Raw genomic sequence first — 24,360 nt, forward strand, 5'->3', positions numbered from 1 at the left:
TTTCGTTGTTGTTGTTGTTGTTGTTGTTGATCAATCGTGACCCCTTGTTGTGTTTTTGCAGAGGGTTCCCAAGAGAGCTTCCTGTAAAGTTTCATTGAATTTGGTCCGGTAGTTTCAGAGGAGTTGCTTTTTTAAAGCAAAACAGGAAGTTAGCCATTTTGTTGTTGTTGCTGCTGTTGTTTTTGATGATCAATCATAACTCCTTGTTTTCTTTTTGTACAGGGTCACCCAAGGAAGCTTCCTGTAAAGTTTCCTTGAATTTGGAGTGGCAGTTTCAGAGGAGATGTTTTTAAAGCAAAACAGCAAGCCGGCCATTTAGGTGGTGTTGTTGTTGTTAACTAATCGTGACCCCTTGTTGTATTTGTGTAGAGGGTCACCCAAGGAAGCTTCCTATGAAGTTTCATTGAATTGACCAGGTAGATTTAGAGGAGTTTTTTTAAGCAATTATTGGATTCTTTTTTATATCTTTTACCTTAATATAATTTCCTAAACTTATAAACATCAAACCCCATGATCTTTGCTCTTATTAGAAACATTCGACCAGAGAAGGGTAGTATGTTATTACACATGTAACTAAAATTAAATGCTTGAATAAATATACCCGTTTTAATGTAACGATGTGAACATTCTCGCAAAACTTTATATATTTATGTAACCATGAGGTGAACGTATTCAGTGTAAAGAATCAAGCTTACGACTTTTTTGTTTGGATAAGTAACAAGTGTGAACAAACACAGTTCCTCTAGTTTGAAATTAATACCCATTCACCAGTTAATGTACATAATATAAGTCAATTTTCATGTGCCTTTCAAGAATTTGATTCCAAAACAGTTCAAATAGACAAGTATGAACACATCAACACCGCTCAGGATCAGCATCAAACCAAGACGCTCAGGATCAGCATCAAAACAAGACGCTTGATATGAAATACAACAACTAGGGTGTTTGTTGTCTTAAACTTTAAATAAATTATCTTTATTCTAATTCTAATTTCTTCTAATTAAATGCTTAAATGAACGTTCGGTTGTATAACTTTTAGTCACTTTCAACCGATTTCTATTTTTGGAACAAACCCCTTTGAATCAGTATAACCAATTATTGATTTAATTATTTTCTGTGTCGGCGATTTGTATCGATATGCATACAGTATCATATCCTTTCTCTGTTCTCTAAAACCTTTTATAATTGTTCAATACGGACCTGTTCAAATAGTATGCTACGTTTTCATTTAAGTTGGAAAATGTTTACCATAAAAGATGATTAACTTAATTCATGGAAGGCGAAATATGTTGTTTAACTATATTAAGTAAATGCCACATTATGTCAATGTATCATATCATAGACGTTTGTTATAGGTCGCTAGTACAGATATTAAATAAAACTCAATACTACTTGTAAGCTTGTAATTATATTTTGGCTATTTTTAAACTCCGACATTGATAACGCGATCTCAATGGTACACGTTCAAGTTTAAACGCTATGCCATAATGTATGCAGGCCACGCACTTAAAGCTAACGTTGCCTTATATGTTGTTCTGTTCAGTACTTTGAAATACCTGATCATATTTCGTTTTTGTCTTTTAATAAATGCACTTCAGTCAAAAATGCGGAAATTTTAAAACTCATTCATGTCCTTCTTTAACAAAATGTAGATAAGGAAGTTATATTGCCATTGAAAATATATTTACGGTAGTGTATAAAGCGAACCTTAATGTTCAATTGCTTGTTCATACTAATAGATTTTAACTTGTGATAGCACTTAAAATCTTTAAGGTCATTTACAAGTCTAGTGCTTCTGATCAAATATGTGGTTTACAAAAGATGAATATGTTACTGCTGAAATTAGTTATTATCAACGTTTGTGTGTGTGTGGCATTTGCTGTCACCAAAATCGCACTTGAAGTTGGAAGATGTGGCGAAGATACAAAAATAGTCTGCTCAGGAACGGATACATTTACGTGGTTCATACGTAGGAATGGAAATCAAATAGCAGAGAAAGGTACTTCGCCAGACACTACGAAATATTCAGTAAGAGAATCTTCAACATCGGTGGTGCTGACAATCTACAACACGAGTGCCATTGATGAAGGATCCTACTACTGTGAAGTTGCGTATGATGGTAGAAGCGAAACAAAGGACCTACGGCTTAATTGTAAGCACACTTTTTGTGAAAATATATATGTTTTGATAATTACTTCTGACGCTGATCATTTAATAACAATGCAGTAGCAGATCAGTTTTAATAATGCGACTTTATGAAAAGCAAACCAAGAATAACCGTATATATTGTCATGTTGTCTTATGATACAGTACGTTCTCAAAAACAGCACGGCAGAAAACGTCACTTCATTAATTTGTATCATGCAGTGTATATACATTTATAAGAATAAGAAATCACTGTAAAATATTATCTCAATTCGTTTAATTGACAATTGAAAACAATATTTATTAAAGTCAGCAAATAAAAGACAACGTAATATAGACTATTTGTTTCAGGTAGTTTATCGTTTGTGTTATCATCTGAGATCCTGTTCAACGAAACTGTGACTCTGAAATGCTCTACAACACTTGATGGCTACATATTGCAAATCAATTTTGGCGTGAATTTAGTCGGCGTCTACGAAAATGTGTTTAAACAAATCACAAACCAGGATCCAACAAAGTATGAAGTTATTCCAGAATTTTCACACAGCACCACAACCCTGACCATCAATATACGCCAGTTTACTTCGAATGATGTGGGAACATACACATGCAAAAACACAGTTACCTCGGAGACAAAAGACGTTTACCTTAGTATTGCAGGTAGGGTATGGATACTCTTCAATGAATATTACATATACTGGTAATAGCATCATTTATTTTTAATAACAGACACGGAATATTTTTTGTTCAAGTGTATCATACAGATATGGTGATTTGCTCTGCACATAATATGTAAGCCAAAGTAAAAAAATCATAATAACCCCATAACGAATAATAGACATTGTTCGTAAAAGCTCGTGTGTATGTTTTAAAGAAGTCGAAACTTTAGCATACTCTTGTCGCTGTCGTGAGTAGTGTAGTCAGCGTCCTCGCCGTAGCTTGTGAAAACCTGTTCAAGATATTCAAATGAATCTAAACAGACACGTTACAAGAGATCAAACGCACATTGTACTAAGGCTTGTTACTCGCACTTGAATACATATCGAGTAATGCCCTTGTTTTGTCTAAAGCTGGACAAGTCCATGGCGCTCTTGTTTGATCGAATTACTGGCTCCCGAAATGATAAACATCTATCTCACTTATACCGTCGCAAACGATTACATTTCGCCAAGTCGCTTACGAGGCATTATTGAATAATATATGAAGCTCTTCCGAGGATGACAATGGCTTCATAAATGTATTTTGCTTTAATAAGATTCATAAGTCAAGTGTCTTTGTGTATTTAGTTCGGTTAACGGATCACGCATCACGAGTTTTGAAACCATCAAGATATAATGTAAACTATCAGGAAGCAAAATAATGATTTAAGTTTGTGCTTTACATCGAAATGGATATGTTTGTATTTATTTTGATAATATGTGTTGTGCTCATATTTTGCCAAGGTCTGTAAACCATTTATGCCAATTCACTAGTAGTTTGCACTTAGAGAGTAAAACAGATGATGACGTTAACGTTTGAATAATATAAACCTACAGCAGCATTAGTTTTACCTTAGTGTGTCATTAAAGCATTTGTGTCAGTTTAACACTCTAACGATACGATCAAGTGCCATTTTAAGTGAAAATGTGTACTCATTAACATTTCTTTAACCACTGTCGGGTTTTATCTTCCAAAATCATTCTCAAACAGTATTTATTATACTTAAGTCATTTAACCCTCATGTATTATCTTGTACAAGAAAAGCCAGTTCTTTTAACCTGTTTTTTGTTCAACCATGCTTTTCAGAAGTTTATTATTTATCGAACGTTAATACGGCTTGTCATAGATATGTATAGATATATTATTAATGTAAAGTAAATAACACGGCGTGACTTCATAATTGAATAGGGTTGAACTTGTGCTCGCTATATAGCGACGTTCTTCTGGTATTTCGGGCTGTAAATCATGTTCAGTATAAATAAAATGTTAAATTCATGATCATTGAATACGCGTCAAATGTAAAACATCTACAATGTATCACTGCAATGGTATACGCGGCAATACCTAATTAAGAGATTATCTTACGAGGTTTTGATTACTGTCAAAAGTAAACCTAAACAAAACTTGAACTCTTTATCCAGTCCAAAGCCTACAGTTTTTGGGTAATCGATACGTAAATATGTGAATTATGGATGCCTGGTGCCCCTCTCTTATTCAAGTAGCATTTGAAGACCTTTAAAGATTGAAAAATATGTGCAAGCCTGGTTTTAGTTGAAATAAAGTAAGAATAATTAACAGTAATAACTGTATGATTCATCTAAATTTGGTAATTCCATGTTTACATATTAGTAATAAGCAAGTTGTACCCTTTCAAATGATATTAACGGTGTATGAGGTCACAAGTCATCACCATCTAAAATTATGGCTAGCGGTTGTAAAATGGGCAAAATACACACTTTTTATGGTGGTAATGGGGTCCGAAAATCGGTCTAAAATCAGTAGAAAGACAGCTCTGTATGATAGTCTCAAACGCATACCATTTCATTGATTATGTACGTGAAGTTAGCGGCTTAGCGGCCTAGCGGCCTAGCGGCGTGAAGATAGCGGCCTAGCGGCGTAAAGTTAGCGGCCTAGCGGCGTGAAGTTAGCGGCCTGGCGGCCTAGCGGCCTAGCGGCGTGAAGTTGGCGGCCTAGCGGCCTAGCAGCCTGGCGGCCTAATTATTTTTTCTATTTCCAAGCAATTGTTAATGCGTTTTTTTTTTAAACAATGATAAATCATGGTTTTTTATTCATATAGTTACATAGCGGCCTTAAATTGTTATCTATTCAGAATATTTTTTACCTTTTATTCTAAAATAATTTCAAATAACCGTCATATGCACAACTTATCACTCTAAAGCGTTTTTCAACTTCTTTTTAAAAAAAGTCGATTAAGCACTTCAGCGACCTAGCGGCATAGCGGCGTGAAATTAGCGGCCTAGCGGCCTAAATTGAATCCTATTTCAAAGCATGTATACATGCATTTTGTTCTAAAACAATGACATTTTAACTGTTTTTATGCACAAATTAACACATTGAAGCGATTATCAACAGTTTTTTTTTCCAAAAACGTCGATAAAGCAGTCAGCTAATTCAAAGCATTAAACATGCATGTTCTTCTAAAACAATGATGTATTTACTGTTTTTATGCACAAATTATCACTCTGAAGCGTTTTTTAACTTTTTTTAAAAAAGTCGATCGAGCACTTCAGCGGCCAAGCGGCGTGAAGTTAGCGGCCTGGCGGCCTAGCGGCCTAGCGGCCTAGCGGCCTAAAATGGTATCCTATTTCAAAGCAAAGCATGTATACATGCATTTTCTTCTAAAACAACGACATATTAACTGTTTTTATGCACAAATTAACACTTTGAAGCTGTAAGCGATTATCAACAGTTTTTTTTAAGAGCGTCGATTAAGCAGTCAGCTATTTCAAAGCATTAAACATGGCTGATCTTCTAAAACAATGATAAATTTACTGTTTTATGCACAAATTATCACTCTGAAGCGTTTTTCATTTTTTCAAAAAAGTCGATCGAGCACTTCAGCGGCCTAGCGGCCTAGCGGCGTAAAGTCAGCGGCCTGGCGGCCTAGCGGCCTGGCGGCCTAGCGGCCTAGCGGCCTAAAATAGTTTCCTATTTCAAAGCATGTATACATGCATTTTCTTCTAAAATAATGACATATTAACTTTTTGTATGCACAAATGAACACTTTGAAGCTATTAGCGATTATCAACAGCATTTTTTTAAAAGCGTCTATTAAGCAGTCAGCTATTTCAAAGCATTAAACATGGCTGATCTTCTAAAACAATGATATATTTACTGTTTTATGCACACATTATCACTCTAAAGCGTTTTTTATTTTTTTTCTCAAAAAAGTCGATCGAGCACTTCAGCGGCCTAGCACCTAGCGGCGTGAAGTTAGCGGCCTGGCGGCCTAGCGGCCTAGCGGCCATAAAATGGTTTCCTATTTCAAACCATGTATACATGCATTTTCTTCTAAAACAATGACATATTTACTGTTTGAATGCACAAATTAACACTTTGAAGCTATAAGCGATTATCAACATGTTTTTTTAAAAGCGTCTATAAAGCAGTCAGCTATTTCAAAGCATTAAACATGCCTGATCTTCTAAAACAATGATATATTTACTGTTTTATGCACAAATTATCACTCTAAAGCGTTTTTTATTTTTTCTTCAAAAAAATTGATCGAGCACTTCAGCGGCCTAGCGGCGTGAAGTTAGCGGCCTAGCGGCCTAAAATGGTTTCCTATTTCAAACCATGTATACATTCATTTTCTTCTAAAACAATGACATATTAACTGTTTTTATGCACAAATTAACACTTTGAAGCTATTAGCGATTATCAACAGTTTTTTTCAAAAGCGTCGATAAAGCTGTCAGCTATTTCAAATCATTAAACATGGCTGTTCTTCTAAAACAATGATGTATTTACTGTTTTATGCACAAATTATCACTCTGAAGCGTTTTTCAATTCTTTTCCAAAAAAGTCGATCGAGCTCTTCAGCGGCCTAGCGGCCTAGCGGCCTAGCGGCTTGAAGTTAGCGGCCTGGCGGCCTAGCGGCCTAGCGGCCTAGCGGCCTAGCGGCCTAGCGGCCTAAAATGGTTTCCTATTTCAAAGCATGTATACATGCATTTTCTTCTTAAACAATGCCATATTAACTGTTTGAATGCACAAATTAACACTTTGAAGCTATTAGCGATAATCAACATATTTCTTTTCAAAAAAGTCGATTGAAATGTCAGCTATTTCAAAGCATTAAACATGGCTGTTCTTCTAAAACAATGATGTATTTACTGTTTTATGCACAAATTATCACTCTGAAGCGTTTTTCAATTCGTTTCCAAAAAAGTCGATCGAGTACTTCAGCGGCCTAGCGGCCTAGCGGCGTGAAGTTAGCGGCCTGGCGGCCTAGCGGTCTAGCGGCCTAAAATGGTTTCCTATTTCAAAGCATGTATACATGCATTTTCTTCTTAAACAATGCCATATTAACTGTTTGAATGCACAAACTAACACTTTGAAGCTATTAGCGATAATCAACATATTTCTTTTCAAAAAAGTCGATTGAGATGTCAGCTTTTTCAAAGCATTAAACATGGCTGATCTTCTAAAACAATGATGTATTTACTGTTTTTATGCACAAATTATCACTTTAAAGCGTTTTTTTTTCCAAGAAAAAATCGATCGAGCACTTAAGCGGCCTAGCGGCGTGAAGTTAGCGGCCTGGCGGCCTAGCGGCCTGGCGGCCTAACATGGTTTCCTATTTCAAAGCATGTATACATGCATTTTCTTCTAAAACAATGACATATTAACTGTTTGAATGCACAAATTAACACTTTGAAGCTATTAGCGATAATCAACATATTTTTTTCAAAAGCGTCGATTAAGCAGTCAGCTATTTCAAAGCATTAAACATGCCTGATCTTCTAAAACAATGATGCATTTACTGTTTTTATGCACAAATTATCACTCTGAATCGTTCTATTTTTCTTTTTTTTAAAAGTCGATCGAGCACTTCAACGGTCTAGCGGCGTGAAGTTAGCTGCCTTGCGGCCTAGCGGCCTAAAATGGTTTCCTATTTAAAACCATGTATACATGCATTTTCTTCAAAAACAATGACATATTAACTGTTTTTATGCACAAATTAACACTTTGAAGCTATTAGCGATTATCAACAGTTTTTTTCAAAAGCGCCGATAAAGCAGTCAGCTTTTTCAAAGCATTAAACATGCCTGTTCTTCTAAAACAATGATATATTTATTGTTTTTATGCACAAATTATCACTCTGAAGCGTTTTTCATTGTTTTTCTTCAAAAAAGTCGATCGAGCACTCCAGCGGCCTAGCGGCCTAGCGGCTTGAAGTTAGCAGCCTAGCGGCCTAGCGGCCTGGCGGCCTAAAATGCATCCTATTTCAATGCATGTATACATGCATTGTTTTTCTAAAACAATGATATATTAACTGTTTTAAGCACACACTATCACTCTGAGGCGTTTATCAACTTTTTTTCAAAAAGTCGAACAAGCAGTCAGCTTTTCAAAGCATGTGAACATGCCTATCCTTCTCAAAAATAAGTTGATAGCTGAGCCGCTAATTTCACGCCGCTAGGCCGCTAGGCCGCTGAAGTGCTTGATCAACTTTTTTTAAAAAGTTGAAAAACGGTTCAGAGTGATAATTTAAAAAATAAAAGCCAAGTTGAATGTCGTTATTTAACTCAATAATTTTAATGGACAAATTAGAATTGCAGCCTTATCACCAGTTCAAGATTTCGGATATATATATTTCTGCCACCTCAGAAAAGTGGATTCAAACATTTGTCCATGCGTGAAATTATTATCTTCCCAACGGGCAAAGATAAACAAGTACCCGTATGGAACTCTTTTTTATTGCCTTCACTTTGCTGCATCCAGAACTATTTAAAGAACAATTTGACTATTAACATAATTCGAATCACTGCGCGAATATCTATGACAACCAGGAATTGTCATATATCTATGCGCACATTATTTTCACTACGCACAAAAAAGTTCCAGCGATAAAATACATTTTTACATTATTTTGTTCAACTGCGGTGAGAGAGAAAAACATCTACCATAGTCACGACTTTCACTTTTGAATGTCCAATGTCCAATGCCGTGCCAGCACAACATTCGATTTTGAATGTCCAATGTCCAATGTCGAGCTAGCACGACTTTCACTTTTGAATGTCCAATGTCCAATGTCGTGTCAGCACAACATTCGATTTTGAATGTCCAATGTCCAATGTCGTGCTAGCACGACTTTCACTTTTGAATGTCCAATGTCCAATGTCGTGCCAGCACAATATTCGATTTTGAATGTCCAATGTCCAATGTCGTGCTAGCACGACTTTCACTTTTGAATGTCCAATGTCCAATGTCGTGCCAGCACAACATTCGGTTATGAATGTCCAATGTCCAATGTCGTGCCGGCACGACAATCGTTTTTGAATGTCCAATGTCCAATGTCGTGCCAGCACAACATTCGATTTTGAATGTCCAATGTCCAATGTCGAGCTAACACGACTTTCACTTTTGAATGTCCAATGTCCAATGTCGTGCCAGCACAACATTCGATTTTGAAAGTCCAATGTCCAATGTCGTGCTAGCACGACAATCGTTTTTGAATGTCCAATGTCCAATGTCGTGCCAGCACAACATTCGATTTTGAATGTCCAATGTCGTGCTAGCACGACTTTCACTTTTGAATGTCCAATGTCCAATGTCGTGCTAGCACGACTTTCACTTTTGAATGTCCAATGTCCAATGTCGTGTCAGCACAACATTCGATTTTGAATGTCCAATGGCCAATGTCGTGCAAGCACGACAATCGTTTTTGAATGTCCAATGTCCAATGTCGTGCCAGCACAACATTCGATTATGAATGTCCTATGTCTAATGTCGTGCCGGCACGACAATCGTTTCTGAATGTCCAATGTCCAATGTCGTGCCAGCACAACATTCGATTATGAATGTCCAATGTCGTGCTAGCACGACTTTCTTTTTTGAATGTCCAATGTCCAATGTCGTGTCAGCACAACATTCGATTTTGAATGTCCAATGTCCAATGTCGTGCTAGCACGACTTTCACTTTTGAATGTCCAATGTCCAATGTCATGCGAGCACAACATTCGATTTTGAATGTCCAATGTCCAATGTCGTGCTAGCACGACTTTCACTTTTGAATGTCCAATGTCCAATGTCGTGCCAGCACAACATTCGATTTTTAAAGTTCAATGTCCAATGTCGTGCTAGCGCGACTTTCACTTTTGAATGTCCAATGTCCAATGTCGTGCCAGCACAACATTCGATTATGAATGTCCAATGTCCAATGTCGTGCCGGCACGAAAATCGTTTTTGAATGTCCAATGTCCAATGTCGTGCCAGCACAACATTCGATTTTGAATGTCCAATGTCCAATGTCGTGCTAGCACGACTTTCACTTTTGAATGTCCAATGTCCAATGTCGTGCCAGCACAATATTCGATTTTGAATGTCCAATGTCCAATGTCGTGCTAGCACGACTTTCACTTTTGAATTTCCAATGTCCAATGTCGTGCCAGCACAACATTCGATTTTGAATGTCCAATGTCCAATCTCGTATGTTTAGCTAACTTCACACAGCTTAATTTGTGCATAAAAACAGTTAATATGTCATTGTTTTAGAAGAAAATGCATGTATACATGCACTGAAATAGGATACCATTTTAGGCCGCTAGGCCGCCAGGCCGCTTACTTCACGCCGCTAGGCCGCTAGGCCGCTAGGCCGCTGAAGTGCTCGATCGACTTTTTTGAAAAAAAAATAAAAAACGCTTTAGAGTGATAATTTGTGCATAAAACAGTAAATATATCATTGTTTTTGAAGATCAGGCATGTTTAATGCTTTGAAATAGCTGACTGCTTAATCGACGCTCTTAAAAAAAAAACTGTTGATAATCGCTAACAGCTTCAAAGTGTTAATTTGTGAATAAAAACAGTTAATATGTCATTGTTTGAGAAGAAAATGCATGTATACATGCTTTGAAATAAGATACCATTTTAGGCCGATAGGCCGCCAGGCCGCTTACTTCACGCCGCTAGGCCGCTGAAGTGCTCGATCGACTTTTTGAAAAAAAGTTGAAAAACGGTTCAGAGTGATAATTTGTGCATATAAACAGTAAATATATCATTGATTAAGAAGATCAGGCATGTTTAATGCTTTGAATTAGCTGACTGCTTAATCGACTTTTTTGGAAAAAATATGTTGATTATCGCTAATAGCTTCAAAGTGTCAATTTGGGCATTCAAACAGTTAATATGTCATTGTTTTAGAAGAAAATGCATGTATACATGCTTTGAAATAGGAAACCTATTTAGGCCGCTAGGCCGCTAGGCCGCCAGGCTGTTAACTTCACGCCGCTAGGCCGCTGAAGTGCTCGATCGACTTTTTGGGGAAAAAAAATGAAAAACACTTCAGAGTGATAATTTGTGCATAAAAACAGTAAATACATCATGTTTTAAGAAGAACATGCATGTTTAATGCTTTGAATTAACTGACTGCTTTATCGACGTTTTTGGAAAAAAAACCTGTTGATAATCGCTTCAATGTGTTAATTTGTGCATAAAAACAGTTAAAATGTCATTGTTTTAGAAGAAAATGCATGTATACATGCGTTGAAATAGGATTCAATTTAGGCCGCTAGGCCGCTAATTTCACGCCGCTATGCCGCTAGGTCGCTGAAGTGCTTGATTTATTTATTTGAAAAAGAAGTTGAAAAACGCTTCAGAGTGATAATTTGTGCATAAAACAGTTAATTTAAAATTGTTTTAGAATAAAATGTAAAGAAAAATATTCTGAATAGATAACAATTTAAGGCCGCTATGTAACTATATGAATAAAAAACCATGATTTATCATTGTTTAAAAAAAAACGCATTAACAATTGCTTGGAAATAGAAAAAAAAACAATTAGGCCGCCAGGCCGCTAGGCCGCCAACTTCACGCCGCTAGGCCGCTAGGCCGCCAGGCCGCCAGGCCGCTAACTTCACGCCGCTAGGCCGCTAACTTCACGCCGCTAGGCCGCTAGGCCTCTAACTTTACGCCGCTAGGCCGCTAACTTCACGCCGCTAGGCCGCTAACTTTACGTACATTGATTATTACAGATTTTTATACTCAACATAAAACTTTTCTTATATATTTCAGACAGTGGGCTGCAGATTGAGTTCCAGAGGGTATTGGATGCTGGAACTCAATCAATTACGCAAATACACGTTGACAGTTCAAGAACTGACACATTCCAGGTTATGTGTAAGGTGAACAATGTGAATCAGTTGGATACAATAATAGATTTAATAGTCCAATACAAGCCCAGTGCAAATTCAGACTATACCGACCTTGCCGTAATGCAGAACTTTAAGGGAACAGATACAGACACATACCAGAAACCAGTGCTGGCATCTGGTAGTTTAGGTTGGGAAGCCGTTGGCAGTTTTGACACCATTAACAGTAATGGAAGGGATACAACTCTTGGTGTATCTCGACCTGTGTCGACTGTAACATGTAGTAATGCAGTGGAGTACAGATGTCAACTGACGTACACAAAACCTGGACCTAGTTATAGACCAGGTACTGGAGAGATATCTAAAGAGCTTGATGTGCAAGGTAAGCAAATTATCCTAAATTATGTTAAGCGATATAAATTATTTCACAATCAAGTTATTATATAGAAGAGTTTTATGGACTGATGCAAGTTAAGATATCAAGGAATATTAAAATTGAACTACTATAGCCCTTTTGGTGTCACATCCGGTATCAAATTGTGTACAGTATTCGCAATGTGTTAGAATAAAATGTACCCTAACATTATTTTAACTTTGACTTGAATATGTTAATATACTAGTCGCCTATGCAAAGTTGCAAAATATAAAAAGCGTTTTATTTCGATATTTCTTGATATTAACCATATTTCTCTTTTTCAATACCAACTTCTTCTGTAGCCTGGTGACAGCATCTATTCCACTTCAGTTTTACCCACTACTATCTCAAGGCAAGTCTACAACATAAGTGGATTGGGCAGCTCACTCCCAATAACTCCTTTTGACACGATTGAACCCTTCTACGTGGGACAAGCTGTCAAGATGGAGTGCTCGGCCAACATCGGCTCCTACAACGGTACCGCCCAGATCCGCTGGTTAAAGAGCAACATTGTACCTGGCAGCCCCCTTGCTCCTTACTTTAGTCCTGATACAGTACTAGGTGATCCCCAGTCAACGGGCAACTGCGTGTATCAACAGACTGACTCTGTGACTTACAATATGACGGCCCAGGATGCTTTAAGAACAGCCGAGAACAGACTTCATTTTCAATGCTTCGTGTACATTCCCGGTAGTATGACCTGGGAAACACCTGAAGACGATCGAGGGAATTTCAAATTCATTGTCTGTAAGTGTAATAGACTTAATTTGACTACGTTTTTAGTATGCAGTGATTTTTAAGACCAACGCTGATTCTGGCAGTCCCCTTGTTCCTTACTATAGTCCAAATGCAGTCCATGGTGACCCAGAGTCAGCGGACAACTGTGTATATCAACAGACGGACGCTGTAACATACAATATGACTGAAAGCGACGCTGCAAGATCGGCTGAGAGCAGACTCCATTTTCAATGTTATGTGTACATTCCGGGAATAAACTGGGAAACACCGAACGAGCTTCGACAGAATTTCATGTTCATTGTATGCAAGTGTATTTGACCAATTCAGTTTCAGGGTTTCTTTTCTTGGTACATTTTGCTAATTTCAAAAGCTGATCACCTTGCGCAATAAGTGATTCTTCCCCAATATCATATTTTCCATATATTTCATACACTGTTTCAGGGTAGGAATATAAGTATCGATCATGTGTTTCCGGTACGGATAGAAAAATCCGACCCGAGGGCACGTGCGTAAGCCGGTAACGAGGCTTGCCGAGTAACCTGGGACGCAGCATGCCCGAGGGTCGGATTTTTCGATCCGGACCGGAAAAACATGATTGATATTTTTCTTGCATATCTAAATTTATCAATTTGTGGAAAAAATGACAATGGAAACGAACTTTTGAACAATTACACCCAAAAGCGCGTGGGACGTTGTAAACCGACGTCATATAGGTCAGTAATTTTGAATAACTAAAAATAGCGTTTTTTAACGATAATTTATGTTCAATTTTAATTAAAAGTCTTGCAAACATATAAATTAGATTGCGCTTTATTGAAATGGCATAATATATATTTTTTATAAACCATACAATAAATGAAATAAGAAGTGGCGCGTTGATGCGCGTGACTCATCTTACATGGGGTATGTAAGATGGGGGTTTTCAGCACTGGTCACATGACCGGAAACACACGTCCGGTATGCAAGAATAAAGCATTCATGTACGCTTTTGAAAAAAAACAGAAAATACATTCAAGACAAACTCTAACACAGAATACCATACGCATCAAAAGAGTCAACGTGTGTTCATTTGCATGTCTACCCTTTATTTGGGATTATTTCGTTTTATTCATGAGTCTTATTTTTCCCTTTGAGGCACAAGCGGGGAGACAAGTCTCATTTTCACTCAAATATATGAAATCAGTTACTTTGAAAGTTTAATGAATAAATGACAAAATAACGTTATAAAAATATTTTACGTGTTTTTAAAAACGTTTACTCCAAGTGAAAACATAGAAATCGTTGACCATGCAAAATGATCATCTTGTATTTTTCTCATCTATTTTTTTTAGAAGTGAACCCATCTGCAAACATATGTCGTTAGCCAAAGCACAAACTTATTGCTGAACACATTACGCAATGACAAAACCGTTTATATAATTTGTCGCCTGCTTATTCTTCAGATTCAGTTGACGTCACTAGTGTTGACAACTCTGGAGCAGTAAATTCAGGTAGGCCATGTGTTAGCATAACTATAACAAATGAGAAAATTGCATTGGCGTGGTTGCAATCTTGGATTAAAATAGTCTCAAGCCATACTTTGGGAAACAGCCTAAATTGAACAGAACTGAGAAATTTGGAATGAAAAGTGGTCAAGTAATTCAACTCGGCCGTATTCGAAGACATGTTGATCGTTGGCATAGGATTGAGATAATCTTGTTGATAGAGAACGTTCAAATGCCATATGAACATAGATTGTACAAATTATGTACATTGCATTATCTTGTTTCGTTGTAGGCGCAGGTTCAGCGGGTATTGTAGCAGGTGTCGTTGCTGGAGCACTTGCTGCAATAGTGATCATAGTTCTGCTTGTCTACTTCCTGTGGTATAGACGCCGATCCTCTGGTGACGATTGTAAGTGATTGACGATTTAATATAGGGAATGGATAAACTGGTATATAAATATAAAAACAGAGGTCTGGTTTAAAAAAACAACATATACATACATATATATATACAAAGATTTCGTTATTTGACAATGTTTTACTTTATTGGCAATTACTTATTGAGACTTATCGAGGACAACATTTTATTATTCAATAATAATCTAATGCAATGAGTATATTGGTATTGACAATGATTGTCAATAACATTATAAAGTGAAATAATATCCAAATGAAAGTTTTACTTATTTCCGAACTACTTTGTGATACATTTGTTGTATGCATTGCTTACCTTTAATACCCAATGGTCAGTACAAAGGATCATGTTCAAATGTTCTCTTACTAAGATTAAAGGCCATGTGACGTTCACAATACATACCGAAACAGATGTTTTCCTTTTCATGCAACACCTGTTTTATGAACGAGTATGTGGTAGTGTAATGTTAACTCGGTTATTCCATATGCTAAAATGTATTTTTCAGGTAATGCAAAAAATGCCGCAATCCAGTAAGTATGAACTCTCTTCCTTGCAGAAAATTTATTTTCAAATGTTGTTATTTCATGCGTGTTTATGACTATGAACAATAGTCACTGCAAATAATGATATTGCCTTCAGCTTAGTTTGAAAATAATAGGGAAGGTTCCATTAGAAATGTGAATTGGAACACTTTCAATGCCCCCTAACACGAGCTTTAGCGCTTTTTACATTCAACTCCCATGACAAATAGTCAATGTTCCAGAAGGACAAGCAAATACATAACTAATTGTGAAGGAAGAGTGACATTTTGCAAAAACCACACAGCAAAAACTATTTTCAACATTTGTTCAAGTTGACTAAGTGTTAACGTCATCATTGTGAACTTTCAAATCGTTACTGCTCATGAAGTTAAATGGACACACTTGTGATCTTCTGTTTTTAATACAATTTGAAACAATCGTTTCTTTATATCTTTATATGTTAGCACATCATCAGATAATGCATGTTTAAAAGTAAACAATGATGTCGTTAATCACGTTTTATACTCTAACACAATTTGAGCAATCGGCCCATTGATGATTTTCGTGTCACGCAATTAGTACATAACCTAAGATGTATCATGTAGTTCCAAATCTCATTTGAATATGGACAGTGGTATATTGCCTAACCATTACAAAAGATGGCATGAACAATAAATATCTCAGCATGCTGAGTACAAGTTTTATTGCTTGGTTACTGGTGTATCTGTTCTTTTTGAAAAGTAGCATAAGTACGAGTATATGCTTAAAACTCATCAACCGGTTCATTTCCATTAAAAGAAGATGTTAACAGAGTTGACAGTAATTTTTATCTATAATTTGAAAATGCATTTTGGTCACTGTATTTATGATATAAAATAATGATATATTTTCATCTCCAAATAGGTTAAATGTTAATCCAGTGTTTGAGACACCGATATCACCATCAAATGAACACCTGACCAATCAGGAACAAACAGAATACACGGAAATAGGTAGTATTTAAAAACACAACATTATTTCTTCCTGATCTCAATCGTCGGCATTTCTGATTAGAAATTTGCTAGTTTTAATAAAGAATTTGTTTTCTTAAAAAAGGCATACAGCCACATACTAAATACAATAGACAAGCAATATTTTGAGTCTAACCACTCTTACAAACTTATATAAAACCAATTGACATTGCGTACAGCAAGTTGTGTCCCTTTAAAGAAGAAATCTAGAAACAAAATAAAACCTCCAGCGACAACATTTGTAACGTTCATTTCAGGCATACCTGCTGATGGCCAATCTGGGTAAATACAAATCCTCATTGATACAAAGAAGTAGGAGGGGAAAGTCAGATAACAAAGCGTTTCAAAATATTATGTTTTCATTAAGTTTAAAATGTTTTTAGTACAATTTTACAGCGGTATATCAGATATCACTCGTTTAGCATCCATTTGGCCTGTCTGTAGACAAGATCTGGCTTAAGTTTTAGGTTACTTAGGATTATGCCTGTTAGAGTAGGTGCTCTTGTTTAAACACGTTTTTGCACGGAAGCAAATGCCTTTAAAACTAAACCATGTTAAAATGTTATATCCTCAAGTTCGCCTAAAATACCTAGACATGTGTGATGTAGAACATATGCTCCATGTTTGCTTATGATTGAGCTTTCAAAAGCAAAACTAATGATGTTTTGAACATTATGTAATTTAATCTGAGATTTGTGGTGGTTTATTTACAGTTTATTTTGTATTGTTGTTAGTATGTTAAGAAATTTGTAATGATGCATTGGCTAATGCCATTTGTAAAACAGGATTCTAAACATTATAGTAAGAATTTGAATTCATTAATTATTCTATACTGCTATAACAATCGTTACTTTTCAAAACGAACTGGGTCAATCTAATCTGTTAATATTCTGTTTTAGTGCAGCGCGATACAAAGAAGAAAACTCTTCTTATGAGCATCTTGGGTCCAGAGAAAGGTCGGCATATACAGAGCTAGGTAAATGTTCTGGCCAGCTGGGTAAATGTTCTGGCCAGCTGGGTAAATGTTCTGGCCAGCTGGGTAAATGTTCTGGCCAGCTGGGTAAATGTTCTGGCCAGCTGGGTAAATGTTCTGGCCAGCTGGGTAAATGTTCTGGCCAGCTGGGTAAATGTTCTGGCCAGCTGGGTAAATGTTCTGGCCAGCTGGGTAAATGTTCTGGCCAGCTGGGTAAATGTTCTGGCCAGCTAGGTAAATGTTCTGGCCAGCTGGGTAAATGTTCTGGCCAGCTGGGTAAATGTTCTGGCCAGCTGGGTAAATGTTCTGGTCAGCTGGGTAAATGTTCTGGCCATCTGGGTAAATGTTATGGCCAGCTAGGTAAATGTTCTGGCCAGCTGGGTAAATGTTCTGGCCATCTGGGTAAATGTTCTGGCCAGCTGGGTAAATGTTCTGGCCAGCTGGGTTAATGTTCTGGCCAGCTGTGTAAATGTCCTGGCCAGCTGGGTAAATGTTCTGGCCAGCTGGGTAAATGTTCTGGCCAGCTGGGTAAATGTTCTGGCCAGCTGGGTAAATGTTCTGGCCAGCTGGGTAAATGTTCTGGTCAGCTGGGTAAATGTTCTGGCCAGCTGGGTAAATGTTCTGGCCAGCTGGGTAAATGTTCTGGCCAGCTGGGTAAATGTTCTGGCCAGCTAGGTAAATGTTCATAAGGCAGAAATACCGTGTTTAATGCACAATTTTGTCGAATTAAACACAGTATTCTTCATAAGAACCAATGTGTTCGACATTTATTCATCCTCTTTGGTATATAAAAACAATTGTATTAATTGTAGTAAGCCTTATTTGTGAGTAAGAGTGCATCTTTAAATTCATACGCAAAATGTCTCAATTAGTCTTGATTGTACTAAAGAAAAAAGTGTTAATGTGATTGTAATAAATATTATTTTCTTCAATAGTTCAATATTTCTTAACAATGTAAACTTCAAACAAACTATACCAAAACAAAAACAGTGACCTAAGTTTATTCCTGTTGTAAGGTACTTCAGATGTAGAGGCCAGTTCATCAATGTTATATTGAACTAATAAGATTTTAAGATGTAAACACTTATGAATAAGAATGAACTTGATACAAAATTGATATGTATAATCATTTAATTAAATTAATTAAATTAATTGTCATAGTTGTTATCAGTACTTATAAGAACTGACTTTTTCAGGGAATAGTTCTCGGGAGAGTCCGTCACAGTGAGTGTGTATTATTTATAAACGTTCATCACATGCTTTATCAGCAGGGCTTCCATTAAAGGAAGTTTGGAAGTATATTACTCTTAGAAATGGGTAAAAACTTCCAAAATTGATTCCTTGGAAGTACAAAACCTTCCATAATTTTGAAGAAAACCACCAAAGTAGAAAGCATGGAAGTTCAAAATATTCAAACCTTGTGTCAATATTACTTTTATGGTCACAATATCAATCAGTCTTTAGGTAAAATGATTTATTATATTAATATAAGTCTTTGAATTTGGCAAGTTAAAGTTACAAATGACTTGATTTTTAACATACTAATTGAAAAAAAGTGGAAAAAGATATTGTTTTCGGGAGATTTAAACTTCCACATTTCAGTGTAAAACTTCCAAAAATGATGGACAGGAAGTTTAAACTTCCAGTTTCAAATTCTTAATGGAAGCCCTGTTAACAGGATACACGTTCATTTTTCAATCATTATACTGATCTATCTAACAGGTGGACATTAAGCGTAAGGGTGCCATCATGTCAAGATTTTAGACAAACACTCGTGCCGATCATTTGTATTAAATTATAGCGATTTTGAGGCCTTATGATCCTTTAAAACAATAATTTATCTTTCTACTTTTAATTAAACTGTATTATGACCAGCTGTTATAATTTATCTGAGTACATATGTGAGTGTCATTTATATATGTGTTATTTATATTTAGATATGTGAATCAACATACAGACTCAAATGCAACAGGCAGTAGTTATGAAGTTCCTGACAACCGTAAGCCTCCGGCTACCCTTCATTCGGTTGACATTAAATACCAATTACTATAAATAATGTAATTATTAATTCATAATACAGATAAAATAGGTAACATAGAGAAAACAGATATTGTTCCTATAGACTAATAATTGACTTCACAAGACAAATCTGTTCTAGTTTACAAAATATAAAACGGATATGGACATAGATATATATGAATACAGTATTCATTGTTTTGCATCAAAGGCAAAGAATGTTATTACCTTATCCTTATAGAAATTTATCGTTTTTTCAGAAGAACCTTCCAAAGAATCGAGAGAGTAAGCTATGTTTACTGTTTATCAATATTTTAGACTTAAACAATTTAAATGCATGATTCACTTTTAAAAACAAAACCATGCAGGTGATTTATCAGTTACTATAGTTTTAATATTCAAAGAACGCATTAAGGTCATCTGACTGGCTAGATCATATATTAACAAAATGTATATTCTTTCAATAAAATATAGATAATTATCCTGCAAAATGAGCCGCGGCCGCTAGGAATCGAACCAAGTTTTCATTATTCTCTTGATGTGGGTGTGTTTATTTTATTCACATTTGTCTAAATTTAATACGTAATGCACCAATCAATTGTAACCACAGCCCCTTCAGGTCCGGGGGTATACTGGAATAGCGGGAGAAATGGGCCGTGGTTTTACTTTCCTGGTGGCCCGAGTGAATGCAGTAATTTTATTTTTGCGCCGAAGACAGCGGGGAATGGGCCTTACCTAGGATGGCCCAGGGTGCGGAGGCATTTGGCGGGGATTGTACCAGCACGATGGGGATTTTACCTGGGAATGGCTGGACCGAAAGTCAAGGTCTCCGCTGTTCCCCGGACCTTGTGGGGGGGGGGCGTGTTTACAATTGACTGGTGCATAATACAAATCTAAACCGTTGGTCACAATAGAAACACGGTGCAATATAAATATAATGACTAATGTAGCAGTGTCGTATATTTTAGTTATGAGAATGAGAAAGACCAATATGAGCATACTCCAGCCAGTACATATGACCATGTATACACAGCACCGTTGGAACACCAGTATTCAGCGCTTGGTATGTTAAAATTGTTATAATTGGCCTAACCGTATCAATAAAACAGCGTATACAACAAAACAAAATAAAGGGTTATACGTGTTTTGCCGACTTAAATTATCTCTCTCTCTATTATATTAACGTGCCTATGAGTGCGTTATACGGTCCGAGAAAGAGTAGTGAACTCGGTTCGATGGTCACGCTTGTACCAACATTTAACACCAAAAGCAAAACCAGAAGCTATCAAAATCACCAGAGCCCAGAGTCTCCCTTTGTACACTATTAACGTGACTATGATAGCGTTATATATATTGTTTGTTTATTGTTGTGGTTAACGCCTTTGTACGGTCTGAGAAACAGTTAATCTGTACTTGGATCCATGATCACACTTGTCCCCGCATGTAACAACAATAACAAAATCAGATGCTTTATGTCTGATCGGAGTCAACATCAATTTGAAAACAATTAAGAATTACTCATTTAAAGCTGCACTCTCACAGATGTACCGTTTTTCCAACTTTTTAAAAACAAATCTTGGAACGAGCAAATCTTTGCGTAAATATCTGCAAACCAGTTATAAAAGATAAGATCGCAGCTTTTCATATTTCCGTCCCAAAATTGATTTTTTATGCATTTTTCTTAAACCGTTAGTAACGGTTTAATCAATAAAACATTAAATTTGGAATGGAAGTATGAAGATCTGCGATCTGATCTTTTGTCAGTAGACAAAAAAAGTTGGAAAAACGGTAAATCTGTGAGATTGCAGCTTTAAATGATACAAACTTCAAAACTAACTACAACTACTTAACGACCAGAAAGAAACGTTCTCTTAAACGAATGATTGTATCCGTAACGAAAGTGCGAATTCTTCGAAAATACGATACGAAAATGAAAAGACGATTATTCAGCATAGATAGTTAACCAAAGGTTCAAAACTATTTCTTCATGATCAATAATTTATTGAATTTATTGAATTTGTTCAAACGAACTAAAAATACACATGATTGTAAATAATTAGAAATGCTGGTGACTATTCTGAGCTAAACTGGATAAAATATGCTGAACTGTATGAAGAATAGCTGGTGCACTGAATGTCTATTACAGTCAAATGATTAACATTTCACAGGCATTGGTGCACGTTTTCTTTATCCTAATTTTCTGTGTCCGTGGCCTAGTGGTAAAGGCATCCGCATACGGAGCGGGAGGTCGAAGGTTCGAGTCTAACACAGGGCTTGTTCTGACATAGCTGGTTGCCAACCCAGCAGCTAGTTAAATCGAGGGGTACCGATTGGCTTCCTGCCAGGCGCCTGGCATATGGGATAGGATGAATGTGTCTCATAAGCCCAGCGGGCTGGCCCTTAACTAATAGGGGTGACACTATAGTAAACAAATACTTTACTTTTACTTAACTTTATTCCAGGTTCAGGTAAACCAGTAGGGCAATTCGATTAACTCGTATGGTGCAACATTCCACCTTTTTCATTCGTAATTGCAATAATAAATCGTTGTGACTGTGTTTACTATAACCTATTTGTTTTTCTTTTCAGATGCAACGAAATAAAAGATAAATCTTACCCTGACGTATTAACAACCCTAGGTGAAAATGTGAGGTTGAACGCACCATGTAAGCCGTGAAATAAACATGATTACAGTTCACGTGCAACTTATAAACGACTTTGTCTTTATGCCATGAAATACAGTTTACGTTTAATATACTACAATGACATGATTACATGCTGCGCAGTGTGGGTAAAAGCAACATGTATATCATACAGACATGATTACGTGCTGTACAGTGTGGATGATAGCATCATGTATACCTTGTATTAGACTATACAGTTAACTTATTATCATACAGACATGATTACGTGCTGTACAGTGTGGATGATAGCATCATGTATACCTTGTATTAGACTATACAATTAACTTATTATCATACAGACATGATTATGTGCTGTACAGTGTGGATGACAGCATCATGTATACCTTGTATTAGACTATACAATTAACTTATTATCATACAGACATGATTACGTGCTGTACAGTGTGGATGACAGCATCATGTATACCTTGTATTAGACTATACAGTTAACTTATTATCATACAGACATGATTACGTGCTGTACAGTGTGGATGATAGCATCATGTATACCTTGTATTAGACTATACAGTTAACTTATTATCATACAGACATGATTACGTGCTGCACAGTGTGGATGACAGCATCATGTATACCTTGTATTAGACTATACAGTTAACTTATTATCATACAGACATGATTACGTGCTGCACTGTGTGGATGACAGCATCATGTATACCTTGTATTAGACTATACAGTTAACTTATTATCATACAGACATGATTACGTGCTGCACTGTGTGGATGACAGCATCATTTATACCTTGTATCAGACTATACAGTTAACTTATTATCATACAGACATGATTACGTGCTGCAAAAGTGTGACTGAAAACAACATGCATACGGTGTTATAGACAATACATTTTACTTGTAATTGTTCGACGATAATTTCCTGCTGCTTTGTGGTTGAATGCACTCATTCGGAATACCTAAGCATTTCCCATCGTAAACAACATTCGGATGTATGCCTGTACATCAGAAGAAGTAGTTCGTAAAACAATTATAAATGATTATTCTTAATTATAGTGTTTTAACGTATATTTGTATTACTTAGTTTAAATATAATGCCAGGAAAGTGTATAATTGCATAAATAATTCTCAAGAGAAATGTCATTAACGACTTTTAACTGCGATCTACTTGCAGCGTAGTTAAACTGTAAATATTTCTGATATATATCCGAGATTGTTCGCCGCCCCCCCCCCCCCCCCCCCCCGCCCAACACATTATAGTTTACTTTCGATTTATATACGAGCATGACTACATAATGCAACGTGTAGAAATAAGCATAAACAATATTTGAAATTATCAACGTCTACATTAACATGTTGCAAAGTGTAGTTTAAAGCAATATGTATGCCGTCAAATAAACATTAAAGTTTGCTTGGACTTAAAGACGACCATGATGTCATGCTGTTAAGTGTAGTTTAAGAGAACATCAAATAAACTTCCCATATGTTTTTTTTTTTTATTTTAATGACTAATTTGCGTTTGGAACAAGACTAATTTGTAGTGTATCACGATCGTTACACCGTATAAGGAAGGGAAGATAGTTTCGCTTGTGTATTAAACAATAAACAACGATTTTTAATAATTATGTTTTTTTATGAGAAAAGTTAAAAGGTTAAAGGGACTAGATACCAGATGACGCTGAAAAAAATGCAAGAAAAAGAAATTCGTCAAAAGCTTACATAAAATAGATATCGTTGTTTACAACGCATTTAATCTTATTTGCCGATTTATCACATCGCTTACGACACATGCATTTTTGGCTGTTTTTGCGTATATTTTTTAATCGGAATTTTCGAAAAAAATAGCGTCGGTTTGTTTATCTGTACTGATCACGTGACTTTTACATTCTAAATAAACACACTTTATAGCTTCCCGAAAAGACGGATGTTGAATGAAACCGGAATAATGCTACGAAAAAACGTAGACACGTAGCCCAAATGATCAAGATCGGTGATGAAATTGATCGATGGAAACCTTTGAAAAAGGCTAACTTTGCTGAAATGACAGCGAGTGGCTAAAATGCTTACTGATGTAAGGTGTGTTAAACGATCACATGACTTGCAAGGTGTTCGGTAAATAAACATCTGCGCTATTTTTCAACTGGGAAACCATTATGCGCTCTTTCAAACGGGTAAATTTGG

The 24,360-nt window shown here is 36.3% G+C and overlaps 1 protein-coding gene across 3 annotated transcripts; it reads left to right on the plus strand.

Moving 5' to 3' along the window:
* Positions 1–1,725: 1,725 nt before the first annotated feature.
* LOC128233838 (uncharacterized) lies at positions 1,726–23,590 on the plus strand. Of its 3 annotated transcripts, none has more exons than XR_008260793.1 (15): positions 1,726–2,152; positions 2,497–2,805; positions 11,878–12,336; positions 12,700–13,116; positions 14,550–14,597; positions 14,884–15,000; positions 15,512–15,536; positions 16,431–16,519; positions 16,795–16,819; positions 17,437–17,513; positions 18,707–18,734; positions 19,448–19,567; positions 19,787–19,811; positions 20,495–20,589; positions 22,116–22,132. XR_008260793.1 is itself a non-coding variant. In XM_052947692.1 (15 exons), the coding sequence occupies exons 1-15, from the start codon at positions 1,822–1,824 to the stop codon at positions 22,127–22,129; spliced, it is 2,121 nt and encodes a 706-aa protein (XP_052803652.1). In that variant the 5' UTR covers positions 1,728–1,821; the 3' UTR covers positions 22,130–23,590. The 3 variants fall into 3 exon arrangements, 2 of the variants coding, with proteins under 2 accessions (XP_052803652.1, XP_052803653.1); XM_052947692.1 differs by having other exon boundaries at positions 1,728–2,152; positions 19,448–19,509; positions 22,116–23,590; XM_052947693.1 differs by lacking the exons at positions 1,726–2,152; positions 2,497–2,805 and adding an exon at positions 3,515–3,587 and having other exon boundaries at positions 19,448–19,509; positions 22,116–23,590.
* Positions 23,591–24,360: the final 770 nt, after the last annotated feature.

Source organism: Mya arenaria, chromosome 5, assembly GCF_026914265.1.
Source record: "Mya arenaria isolate MELC-2E11 chromosome 5, ASM2691426v1".
In the NCBI taxonomy this organism is placed as follows: domain Eukaryota; kingdom Metazoa; phylum Mollusca; class Bivalvia; order Myida; family Myidae; genus Mya; species Mya arenaria.